This window comes from Stenella coeruleoalba (genome assembly GCF_951394435.1).
Source record: "Stenella coeruleoalba genome assembly, chromosome: 1".
NCBI classification, from domain to species: Eukaryota; Metazoa; Chordata; class Mammalia; order Artiodactyla; family Delphinidae; genus Stenella; species Stenella coeruleoalba.
In genome coordinates, this window is record NC_137169.1 from 80,236,291 (window position 1) to 80,248,607 (window position 12,317).

General features: G+C 41.0%; 1 protein-coding gene across 8 annotated transcripts in view; it reads right to left on the reverse strand.

The window, feature by feature from the left end:
* Window positions 1-1,606: 1,606 nt before the first annotated feature.
* The window catches only part of TGFBR3 (transforming growth factor beta receptor 3), a 205,164-nt gene continuing 194,453 nt past the window's right edge, over window positions 1,607-12,317 (reverse strand). For 2 of the 8 annotated variants that reach the window (XM_079902217.1, XM_079902215.1), the window contains one exon: window positions 1,619-5,035. In XM_079902217.1, the coding sequence (XP_079758343.1) occupies window positions 4,917-5,035 (119 nt within the window). In that variant the 3' untranslated portion in view covers window positions 1,619-4,916. Of the gene's footprint in view, window positions 5,036-12,317 lie in introns of all 8 variants that reach the window. The other 6 variants (XM_079902220.1, XM_079902214.1, XM_079902219.1 and 3 more) reach the window with 6 other exon arrangements.

The window sequence follows — 12,317 nt, forward strand, 5'->3', positions numbered from 1 at the left end:
CAATTTATGGAAAGTCTAGTGCAAAAGTGATGATCAGTGCTCGTGAAGCTTGATAGGGAGATATGCCACAAGAAAGAAGCAAGTCACAAATGTTATAATGTGATCTTATTTATTGTAGTGACATTTACATGTTGATATGAACATTAAGGAAATGTCTGGGAACACATTCACTAAATCAGTATTATTATCTCTAAATTTGAGGACTATGGAGGCTTTTTCATTGTTACATGTCTATTGTTTGCATTCATTTTATACATATACATTAACTGTTTGCAAAAAAAAATAATTTTTTATTCAGTGTAACTACAAAAGGGCTATGGACACTTTCAACAAAGAAACTCAAAACTAGAAAAAAAGTCCAGACACATCAATGCAAAAATTTACATGCAATTTCAGGTAGTTAATAGACACTCTGAAGCTCATTTATGGATCAGCTAGGTTTCTGCTTCAGTAGACACAAAGAGAGTTTAACAGCAGAAAAATTGGTTGACCTGCCAATTTCTCTCTTTTTCCTCTGAGCGAGGAGCTGGCTCCAGGGCACAATTTGGGTACTGGACATTGGCTGGACTCTTATCTGTAACAAGGACTCCACCTTCGCTGGAGTGAGATGCTGCTTAAGCCCCTCACACTGCTCTTGCTGTGTGGACACCTGCCTGTGTGACGTGTGAGCATGGGCCACTGGCCTTGATACATTTTTGGGTCTGTTTCTAACCATCTAGATCACTAATTCTCAAAAGGGGTGGAGAGGCAGGGATATGAGAGAGCAGTTTGTAAACACATATTCAATGTTATAATTTCATCTCTGATAGTAAAAGCTATTCTTTTCATAACATAAATGTGTCTGGTGGGAGATATGCCACATAGAACTTTAGTTCCAGTGAGGTGAGAGAAGTAGCTGGGAAAGTAAGCAGATTATTCTCTTTGAACCATGCTTAGGAGGCTGAACTTTATTCTGAAGGCAAATAGAGGAATTACTTAAAGGCTTTAAGCTGGAAGGTGACATGACTTGAGGCTGTTCAGGACTCCTTTGGCTGCGCGGTGGAGAGAGAGTTGGAGGGGAGCAGGCTGGGAAGTGGGCTTGTGCAGTGATTCAGTTTAAGAGATAACAGGCCTTGGATTCCGGGTAACAGCAGGAGGAGAAGAAATAAGTGCATGGTTTGGAGAAAGAGATACTCGAAAGATAGAATAAACTTGGATTTATTCATTTGGGGGTGTGAGAACCAAAAAGGAGTCCAGAGAGATTCCCAGGTTTCTGGCTTGAGCAGCTGGTAGATGGTGATGGCGTATTGATAGAGAATGCTAGAAGTAGCACTGAGGTGTTTGGAGGGATTGGAAATAGTAGGTCCAAAATACGTATTATTTCTCACTCCGTGCCTCTAGGAGATTGACAGAAAGCCCCTGAGCGGATTCCAGGGCTGACCCCCACTTCCAGGTCTCCTGCCATGTTTTTCTGAGAAGAGTAGCAGCTCCTGCACGTCCCCTCCGGTCTGTCTACCCCCCCACCTCTGCTCTGTGAGCCTTCGCCTTTCCCCTCCCTCCTCCTCGTCAGCACAGTCGTAGCGGAGGATAAATTTAGGAGAAAGGCACAATGAACAATGGTTATATCAGCCTGAGGGTAGAATTTAATGATGACCAAACAAGACACGTATTAATAATTGATATATATCTTTTTATTATGCACAGATAAAGGACTTAAAACTGTGGTTATCAAAACTATACATCTAAGCATGTTCATAAGATTGACGACATACTGAACAGAGAAAAGAGTACAACAGGGGTGCTCAAACTGGCCACAGGGATTTTCAGGGTACTCTTTTTACCCTCATAGATGATGAAAAACAGCAACAAAATCAGGCTCATTCAGGAAAAACCAGAAGAGAGAAGTATTGTATTTGGAAACTGATAATAGTCCTTTTCAGAAAAACATCTGTCAGTTTCATGAACAACCCCCAGTGAAAACAAACAGGAAAAAAAAAATCACACTCACGAGTCACCCAACAAAATGTGCTCTGTTAACACAATCAGCAGTACAACCATCACTCAAATCATGAGGTAGTTACAGTACAAAAAAACCGGCACGCAGGTGCACACACACTCACAAGCACGCCCACAACAGAACACACACAGGAAACGGGTTTACAATCTCATTACAGACAAGGAAAAGACCTTTTGTTTTGTTTAGAAAATGCTATAGAAACAGCTTACTCAGAAGGAACCTGACTTTCCAAATACAGAGCAACGGGCTGGTACACACCACACGGTGAAAAGCTATAGGGTATTACACAATCTGCCTTCGAGTTTAGGGCATTTCAACAATAGCTTTAGCATCAAATAAATAAAACAAAATGGCCTCTGCAAATGAAGGGTGTAACCTGCAGAAGTAACAGAAGACTTTGCAGATAGAGGAATTTAACTGGAATATAAAAACAGTTTTAAAGAAACCTGTAGGATGTATTATAAAGTAGAGCTTATACTTTGTATTAAAACTGTGAAATATGAAGCAACTGGAAATGCTATAACAGGAAGCTAGGGAGAAAACACAATTTTTTTAAAATGTTCACTTTTTAGAAACATTTCAGAAATACTTAATGATGTTCACTCTGCAATTAACGCAGGATTGGGTTTCATCAACATGAATTTCTTGATCTGAATAATACTTCTGGATAGTAAGACCCAAACAAATAAAAGTTGATTTCTTCTTCTCTTTCTTTTAAAATCTTTTGGTTTGCACCCATAAATTTGTAAATTAATTTTAAATTATTTATAAAATCATCGGCAATGTAGCATCTCTCTCAAAAATATACATTTAAATATATTACAAAAGGTTTTAACCCTGTCCATCTAAGAATTGGACCTTTTAATACCTCTTAATAGTTAATCATCTTTTTAACAGGATGGATAGGGATTTTTAAAAAGCAAAGAACTGATCAGAAGAATTCACAGTAACTGAAATTAAACATTTCATATGGAGTAACTTAAATTTATCTAAAACACTTAAATATATCTTTATACACAGATTTTTGTAGTAAAATATAGCTATAAGTGACTTAAAGACTCTAGTCTTCTTTGAAGACATCTTTAAACTTTTTTATACATAGAATATGCTAAAACAATACATTCTGCTGAAGGTTAGGCAAAGCGCATTATTTTCAAACACAGGTAGCATAATCTAGGTCCTCCACTCATACCTTTATGTTAAAAAAAGTTAACTGAAGGCAAACGTTTTTCTAATCTCCTATCTTCATTTGTCTGTGAAAATCTGCAAAATTATCAATATAGATAGCCTGGAAATCTTAGCCCACAATCTGTTTCGATTAAAATCATCCTGATTGAATGTCTATAACTATCAAATCAATCAGAGCATGACTCCATGATGGGTTAACGATTGTCAATCTCTACCTATTTGCCTTGTAGACACTGCCCTCAGGTCTCCGGTGACATCAACATTTCCTACTTAAGATTCCATTCACAGAGAACCAGGCACAACTTCCTTATTTTAAGAGCAGTTAGATTTGCTTCTGAATAGTTTGGGGTTAGAATCTAGCCTGTTCTATTTGTAGACTTCTGAGTTGTTTGGGAGAATTCTGGAAAGAGAATAATATTTATTTGCAATGAAGTTACCTTCAGGAGTAAATGATTTGGCATGGACATTTCCCTCCGGCATCTTTTTTTAACATAGAGGTATCAGTTGAGCTTATTTTAGCTGCAAAGTGGTATCATATTATTCCATTTTAATAAAATTCACCTCAAATTCTTTTTGAGTTTTGGGGGTATATTGAAGGCAAGAGAACTAAAGCAATCCAAATGAGTGTCTTTTTCCGTATCTCATCAGTTTCTTGGCAGAACTCGTGACACTGTTCAGATAACCAACAGTCTGCCATACATTTGCATCTTACAAGAGCTTGGCGTTTACAAAAGGGTCTAATGAAAAGGCTGACATGTTTTGCGTGGAAACACGAATTCTCTCAAATATATTTAAGAATAAGTTCCAACTCTGAAGGTGTAGGACATTTTTAAAATGGGAATGAATTTTCTCTTCTTAAACTGAAAAAAACGAATGTGCCAAATGATGTATTATATACTTGTACTGGTACATATATCACTGTGCAAATTCCTCCTCAACTTTACAACCGAATTTTGCCCCCATTTACACATTAATGTAATAGAACACATTGTCATAAATGGGCACAAATCTTCAGTCTCGGATTTTGGCCATTTTCAATTTCTATATGCCTATAAAGAAATGCAAAATTTAAATTAAGACATTTTTGCAGTTGGTGTGTGAATGTGGGGAGAAGGAGGAAGCTGATAAGGAAATCAGCACTGGTTTTGGCCCAGGGCACAAGAAAGGAATGTTGCCTTGAGGTGTGTCAGGATGCAGTCCGTGAGGGCAGCACCGATCAAGCCGACACTGCAGTCCCCACGAGTGTGGCAGCAAGGTGAGAAGTGCGCATCCAGAAGGTGCAAATTAGAAACGGAGGAACACACTGAGAAAGTCTCGAAGCATTTCTGTTGTTTTACATCTTGGTTCAGTTATAAAAGAATCTTTGGCCACATCTACTCACTGGTTCTACCATCTGGCTATTATCCTTTTACCAACCCTTTGCGTCTGGGTAAAACGCAGGGCTCCAAATTACGGATGTTCTTACCTGGACAAAGCAGCATTTTAAAAACTGGCATGTGTTTCACATTGAAAACCCCCAAGCCTGTGAGGGGCTGGTGGAGAAGGCCACCACCTTAGCTTTCTCACATGAATCTAGTGTGTTACAGAAGCCCAGGGGTCACATTTATATTAGCCCTGGGTGGGGGGTGAACACAACAGGTGATCGCTATATTGAAATTCACTCTCTTTTCCAGGGACCCACAATCTAGCCTCCCGAGTTCCCAGTCCTGCTCTTGGCGGTGGGTGGGGCAGGCTAGGCTGTGCTGCTGCTGGAGCAGGGCGTGCTCTGCGTGCTACCGATGCTGTGCGCAGCGCTGCTGTTTTCCGAGGCTGGTGGGGAGGTGGGGACCTGCTGCCTTCCTGCAGTCTCTCCTGCAGTTAATGAAGAAAAGGGGTGAGGAGAGATGCATGTTACACATGGGCACTTCTGAAAAGACCTTTTTCTCAGTTTTTGTTTTATCTTATTTGGTTATTTTTTTAACCTCTTTTTTGGAGTATAATTGCTTTACAATGGTGTCCTAGTTTCTGCTGTATAACAATGAAAAGCCCATTTTCTCTGATGTTCTTCTCATCCATGGGAAGAAGCAACTAGACCAAAAGGCCTTGTACCATAGGCTGTTCTGCTTGTGGGTATGTTATTTTCCTTTAAAGCCTCTTGCATGGGGAAAAGAGAACTGATTTCAAGCGGACTGACAGTTAATAGGGGCAAAGACCCCTGATAGTTGAGGACGAATGCCCAGGATTTCAGTGCCTGCAACCTTTGAAGACCACCATCATCTGTACTGTGTGATCCAACTGACTAGCACCTGTATTCAGGAAACACCTCCTCTCATAAAGGTATCGTAGGGTTCGGAGAGTGAGACCTTTAAACTGTAATAAGAGAATCTTGGCAATTTGGAGGCCTTTTTCTGAATACCCCTGGTCGAAATAGGGGTAGTGACGGCTAGGTTTCGCCCTAGCTACAGCGGAGAGAGCACCGTGCACGGAGCACATGACCCGCCTGAGAAATGGAGGTATAGGAGGAGCCTGCTCCCAGAAACACCTTTTGAAGAAGGGGCTTAGCTGTTGCACAAGGGGACTGTGGTTGCCAGGCAACAGCCCCTCCATTGGGAGGTTTACTGCAGGGTGCAGCTGAGCACATCAAGCACCCCACTTTTCATCACACACCCCACTGCATTTCAGCAAAGCCCATACCTCACGCCAAGTGCGCAGGGCTGTGGGGAGGCGGGGGAACCTTGGGTCACACAGATGGTCTGCATTTAGCACTGCAAAAGGCTCTAGAGCTGTCTTTTCTTCAACAAAACTGGCCTCAGGGCAGCCCTCAAACAATGGCTCTAGGTAGGGAAAAGTGATCAAGGCTCTCTGATGACAAACACTGCATTTTCTTCGAAAAGTCAAAGCATCAACTTCGTACACTTCTGGTCAGCGATCTCCCCACTCCACTGTGGGAAGCCCCAGAGGGCCAGGTCTGTTTATGAACGAGCCTCCTCTTTCCTGTCAGGCAGAAATACACAGCACTCCGCAGTTGATAAGCAACCCTCTGGCCTCTTCCTTAAAACAAAACACACCAGCAAAGGCTCTGCCCTCCAAGCACAGGAACTTAGTCCGTTACTTCCATTCCCCTTTTGGGGCCCCTCAAAAGCCTCTGCCAAAACAGCAGTTCTACAAAATGTAGAAGCAGCTCATGCCTCTGGGTCTGGTTACAGCTTTCCCTGTCACCCACTTATGAACCACACGGCTACAACACACATTCTGGCCTCAACCTCAGGGCCTTGCATATGCCATATGCTTGTTGCATATTTGGCCCTTGCTGTATTTCCTCTGATTATTCTTCTGGGATTGGTGGGATGCAGAGGGGAGAGCAGGTCAATATTCCTCAGAGGCAGAGAAACAATGTATTTTTCACTCTTCTTTTTTTTTGGGCAATCTATATTTTGGACCCTTTCCAGCATTACCCTCTACCCTTCATGTGTGCATTTAGTTAAAGGTGGGGAAGTTTGCCTCAATGACAGTGACTTTCTGCCAGAAATCCACTTTCCCCAGAGTGGGAACTTTATTTCTAAAAGGAAATTAAATCTGTTAGCTATTCTGAATTATGTCTACCCCCTCCCACCCCCAAAAAACCCCAAATCCTCCAGAGACTAGAACAACTCGTGATATACTTTAAAAATTCAGCCCCCTTACAACCCACATGTTGAAACATACCCAGCTGGATTCTCAGGTTATCAATTAGCAGGACTAAAGTGGCTGTATGTGAAGCACATTTTAAAAATATCTTTTCCCCATTTCAATAAAGGATCCGTCAGAAAAGCAGGCGGTAAGTCAATATACCCCACCTCCCTGTTTTGGCTCACCTGGGTTTCGTTCGTTCAGCCTGATAGCAGCTAAAGCAAGATGGCTTTGGCTGTTCTATCGACAGTGAACAGGTTTGTCTCATCCCAAATGTGACATGTGCTTGATTATTCACATTCAGGAAAAGTGCCAGTACTACTCCCTGCCCAGGAAGTCTGAATATTTGCTTTCCGATGTTTATTTGCCAAATATAATTTGTTGTCATGTCAGTTTATTTTAATCATTGCCCATTAAAAAGGTCTTTCAACTTCCAGAGTTTTGGAAACTCTTGCGCTGCTAATACAAAACACCGTCCAAAATGAAACCCCAAGCAAAACAAAACAAAGAAGTCCCCTATACTCAAGACTACAGGCTACATTTCACCAGGGTGGACAAGTCAACTTAACCTAATAATCCGCTGGCTTTGAGAGAACAGTGTGCCAAGGAGTACCTTTTGGAAATGTTGAAAACAGCTTCTTTAGACTATCCCTTCTAGCTCTGTGTCTATTTTCACATGTGAGATGTGAGATTTCTCAGTATAACCAAGTTGTTAAAAACTTTTACCTTTGGAAAAACTTTTACCTTTGGAGAAATCAAGAAAAGTTTTCTCATTGTCAGATGCAAGTGGCACTACAGAAAAATTCACCATGAGAAAGGAAGTTTAATGTGCAGATGTTTCTGCTTAAAAAGCCAGCAGAGTCCCTTAGGTTTTCTAAGATGGGTTCTTTGGTTTTCTGCTCTCTATCACAGTGACCTCTGATTTCTTGGAGCACTGAGTTTCTCTAAAATATCCCTTGGGTGACAAATACAACTGGCCTACTTCTGGAGAAGACGGATGGTCAGGGAGGACTGCAGGGCTATGCAGAGCAGGCGCACTTAGAGAATGCAAGTTCAAGGAAGGCTCCCTGCTCATAAATATCAAACTTGGCCATCAGAAGAAATGTGTTCAGTCTTCATGCTTTGCTCCTAAAATCTGAAACCACCGAGGAAGAGATATTTGAGAAGGAGAGTGAGTCGGGGAAAGAGGCATCTGGCACACAGGATACTCAGGAGGAAGGTGTGTTAGGACAAGGATTCTTTCCACCCGGCTCAGTGTGAGTTGGTGGTATAATGGTGAGCATGGCTGCCTTCCATTCCACCCAGCTCACATATTAGCCTGTGGCTGAGCTTAGATATTGCCAGAGATGCTTTTAAGAAAAAAAAAAAAAAAAAAAAAACCCACATAGGGCTTCCCTGGTGGCGCAGTGATTGAAAGTCCGCCTGCCCATGCAGGGGACGCGGGTTCGTGCCCCGGTCCGGGAAGATCCCACATGCCGCGGAGCGGCTGGGTCCGTGAGCCATGGCCGCTGGGCCTGCGTGTCCGGAGCCTGTGCTCCGCAACGGGAGAGGCCAGAACAGTGAGAGGCCAGCGTACCGCAAAAAAAAAAAAACCCACATATTTTAAGGGATAACCTATTTCCTTTCTTTAGCTTGGCATGGAGCTGTCCAGATCCGATTTCCTGCCACCTCTTTGGCAGTCTACTTTATAACTGGATTCTTATCTCTTAAATCTTTCACCACGGCAGGTCCTGGGGAAGAAACTTAATCTAAAGATGTGAATAACATGGAGAAGCTCTATGGGGAAACAACAACAGAAGAATTTTAAAGAAAGGTGAGAGGAATCTCAATTATTTAGCCCAAAGCAGACAGTTTGCAAATATTGCCCACAGAGGATTATTATGAAGAGGAGCAGACAGGTGTACTGCTCCCTGGAGAGCAGTACATGAGGAAATGAGTTTAAATGGCAGTGACAGAGATTTAGGTCACATAGCAGGGAACTTGCTGATTATGGGGATTGGTTAGTTAGAGCGGGAATTTATGGAATTTCTTTCTTGAGAGATATTTAAGCATTGGACTGAAAACCATATGCCTGGGGGTGACTTAGACCTAATATTACTTGATGCTGCAGAGAAAACAAAGATATTTTCCTCAAGGCCTATGTGTTGGTTGCAATTTTGTACCAATTATTGTCTCTTGATATCCTAATTATAATTATTTCACAAGCTCACTCCAATAAGGAGAGTGAACTAGACCACCTTTAGTTTAGAGAAGCTTTCAGTCACTATTCATCATTTTCAAAAATTGTCCCTCCTCACTTTTCAAGCTACAGGACTTTCCTGTTGTAGCCAAAACTCTGCAGGAGGGGTGAATTAGATGTTGTTATAAGTTATGGAGAAAGTTGCCAAGGCAGGAAGTAAAATCTTTCAAAATGTCCTGCCTCCCACTTTCTTTCTATATTCCCGCAATATGGCCAACCTGTTCGCACCTGCACTTTGGTTTTTTGTAGGCATCTTCCTTTAACTTAACCTGAGCACTTGGGTGAAAAGAGTGGATCCTGCCCTCTCTCCAGGCATACCAGGGTTCCCATCTGTCCCACCTGCATCTTTCTGATCCGTGGGAGTTAGTCTCTTGTCTCCTACTTAGTCCCACTTTAGCTGATCTTCTTGCTGTTTCTTTCTTCACCTGGACTAAACTGGGGAGCTTGGAGAAACTTCAGATGTCTGAAAGCATTTGAAGCCTCTAGAGATGTTCCTAATTAAAAGGAGCATCCTAATTACCTGACTCAGGTGGACCTGGGTTTGTGCTTGACTTCTGCTTTAAGAACATACAGTGTGTTCAACTCAGGATCGTTGAACAGAAGCCCGAGGGATTGGGACAGGCACATCTAATTCAACACCTCAGCATTTTACTTTGTTCTGTGAAACACAGTGTTCCTTCCACACTTAGATTTTTTTCTGCCTGCACATATGAGCAACCTTACATTTTTTGGAGGACTTTGAAGTTCAGAAAACTTTTCACTTGCATTTGTTTAAATACGCTCACCTTCATAACCCTGTGAAGTACAGATCATCTCTATGTTTACTAAAGAGAAACATGGTTCATATTCTTGGCTCAGGTAACAAGATTAGCAGTTGAACAAACTAGTGCTTCAAGTCCAATTTCTGACAATAGCCCATACTTAAGGTGGTACAGATACACATAGAAGGTGGCCTCCCTCCCACTTTTCCCCTCTTCTTTCTCTTCTTCCTCTTCTTATTATCATCAAACTTTGAGTGCATCCGGTTCAGGGACCACAAAGGCAAGTTAAAGTAAAGATAAATTATAACAACATCTAAACCACCCCCTCCTACAGTTTTGCCCGCAAAAGGTAGGTCTTTTTTTTTTGGAGAATGGGGAGTGGTAATTTTTGAAACTGATGAAAAGGGATTGAAAACTTCCCTAAACTAAGGGTAGTCTAGTTTACTCTTCTCACAGGAGGGAGCTTATGAAATTCAAATATCAAGAATCAAGATATTAATTGGTACAAAACTGCAAGTCATAGGCTTAGAGGAAAAACCTTACCCAAATGACAATTTACAGATTTTTAAAAGGCATAAACCTATAAGAAGAAAGAAAACCTACAAGAAGAAGAAAGAAAACAGGAGTGGAGACAATAGCAATAAAATACTGGAAGCTAATGAGGAAATGGGTGAGTAGTAACTGACTTAGCAGATTCAAGTCAAGACTTAGGTGGAAGCTAAGCCACCAGTAGGAAAAGCTGAGAAACAGCCAAGTAGGAACACAGAACTCCTCAAAAACTCAGGAAATGGTGGCATCAGGTACCCCTAGACAAGAGGGTGAACATGGGGCTGTAAGAAGTTGGGTTGGCTAAACTTCTGCTTGAGAAGCAATAACATTTCTCTAAATCCCCTTCTTTACTCCATGGTGCTGGGACCCTGCCCTTCCTCATCTGGGAGAAAGACAACAAGTTTACTCTCTAAAGAGGATGAAACTAGGGTTCCGGGAATGACCAACACCAGCACAATTGAGGGTAGAGAACCACAATTACACAGGAGAATTAAATTAATGTCTACACGTTGAATGTTGTGACCCCCAGAATGCTGACAGCCAGAACTACAACCTCCAGGAAGGAAACAGGAAAACCTGTTTCATTGAAAACCTGATAAGCTCAAGAGGAAAGATCCAAAGATGAGATACCAGGAGTTCCTCAGTAAAAGGCTTAGCCAGATCACCCTAAGGGAAGTTCAAAATCAATATGTTCTATCCACAAGCTCAGAACTTCCCTATTCTTAAATAACTCTATATTAATATTCTCAGACAGATAAGACATTGCACCCATAAGAGTAGGATATATTTTTTTAATTCATAGGAAATACTTCTTGGAATTAACAAATGTGAAGGCAGTATTAAAAATGCAATAAGAAACCGAAAGATAAAGATGAAGAAATCTCCTAGAAAATAAAGAAAGGAAAAAGATGGAAAACAGAAAAGAAAAATTAGAGCATGATTCAAGAAGTTCAACTTTCAAATAAAATTATTTCTAGAATGAGAGAACAAAAAAAACAGGGGCAAGAAAAAATAAATAATTCTAAAAAATCTCAACAATGAAGGACATAGTTTCTAGACTGAAAGGGCTCAATTAATGCCCAGCATAATGAATGAAAATATACCTACATCAAGCACGATTATTGTAAAATTTCTTCCAGAGAGAAAAAACAGCTCAGGAATCTGAATGGCTTTGCATTTCCCCAAAGCAATCTTCAGAGGTAAAACTCAATGAGGAGTGCTTTCAAAATTCTGAAGAAAGTTGTAACCTAAAATTCTATACCTTGCCAAACTATCTACCAAGTGTTTGTATAAAATGAGGATATCTGCAGACATGCATGGTGCAAAAAACATTTACCTCTTATGTTCCCTTTAAACCAAGAAGGGGGAAGACAAGATCCATGACACAGGACATCCACAACTCAAAAGTACTGAGGAAAATGAATCAGTAGAATATCTGATGTCTGAATGTGTAAGTGTAAGAGGAGATTGAGACAACTGGCAGAGTCAACTGATGAATTAGTGATAATTATATACAAAACCAAGGTAATGTGGGGGTGGAGAGAGAGACAATTATTAATTCTAGGAAAAATTAGAAGTCATGCAGGAGAAGCAACACTATTATACTACATGGCTAAAGTGTGGTTAGGATTTAGGCTGTCATAATAACGCAAACATTAATTCTGACCTAACCAAAATGTCAGTATAATTCTATTTGGAGGATGGTGGGGACAAGGGGGACAAGAAAGGCATGAATATATAATTGGGACACAGGGCTGAAAGAGAACTAAATTTTCATTTTCCATAGTAAGAGGTCGACAGAAAAGACCTAAAATTTTTGTCAAGAAGTGGCAACATATTCATGTTATTTAGAGATATGGATTGATGTCCAAGAGAATCAGCTAAGAGTCAAAAATGGTGCTCTGAGGAGACAGAAAAGGGAGTGGGGCAGTAGGGG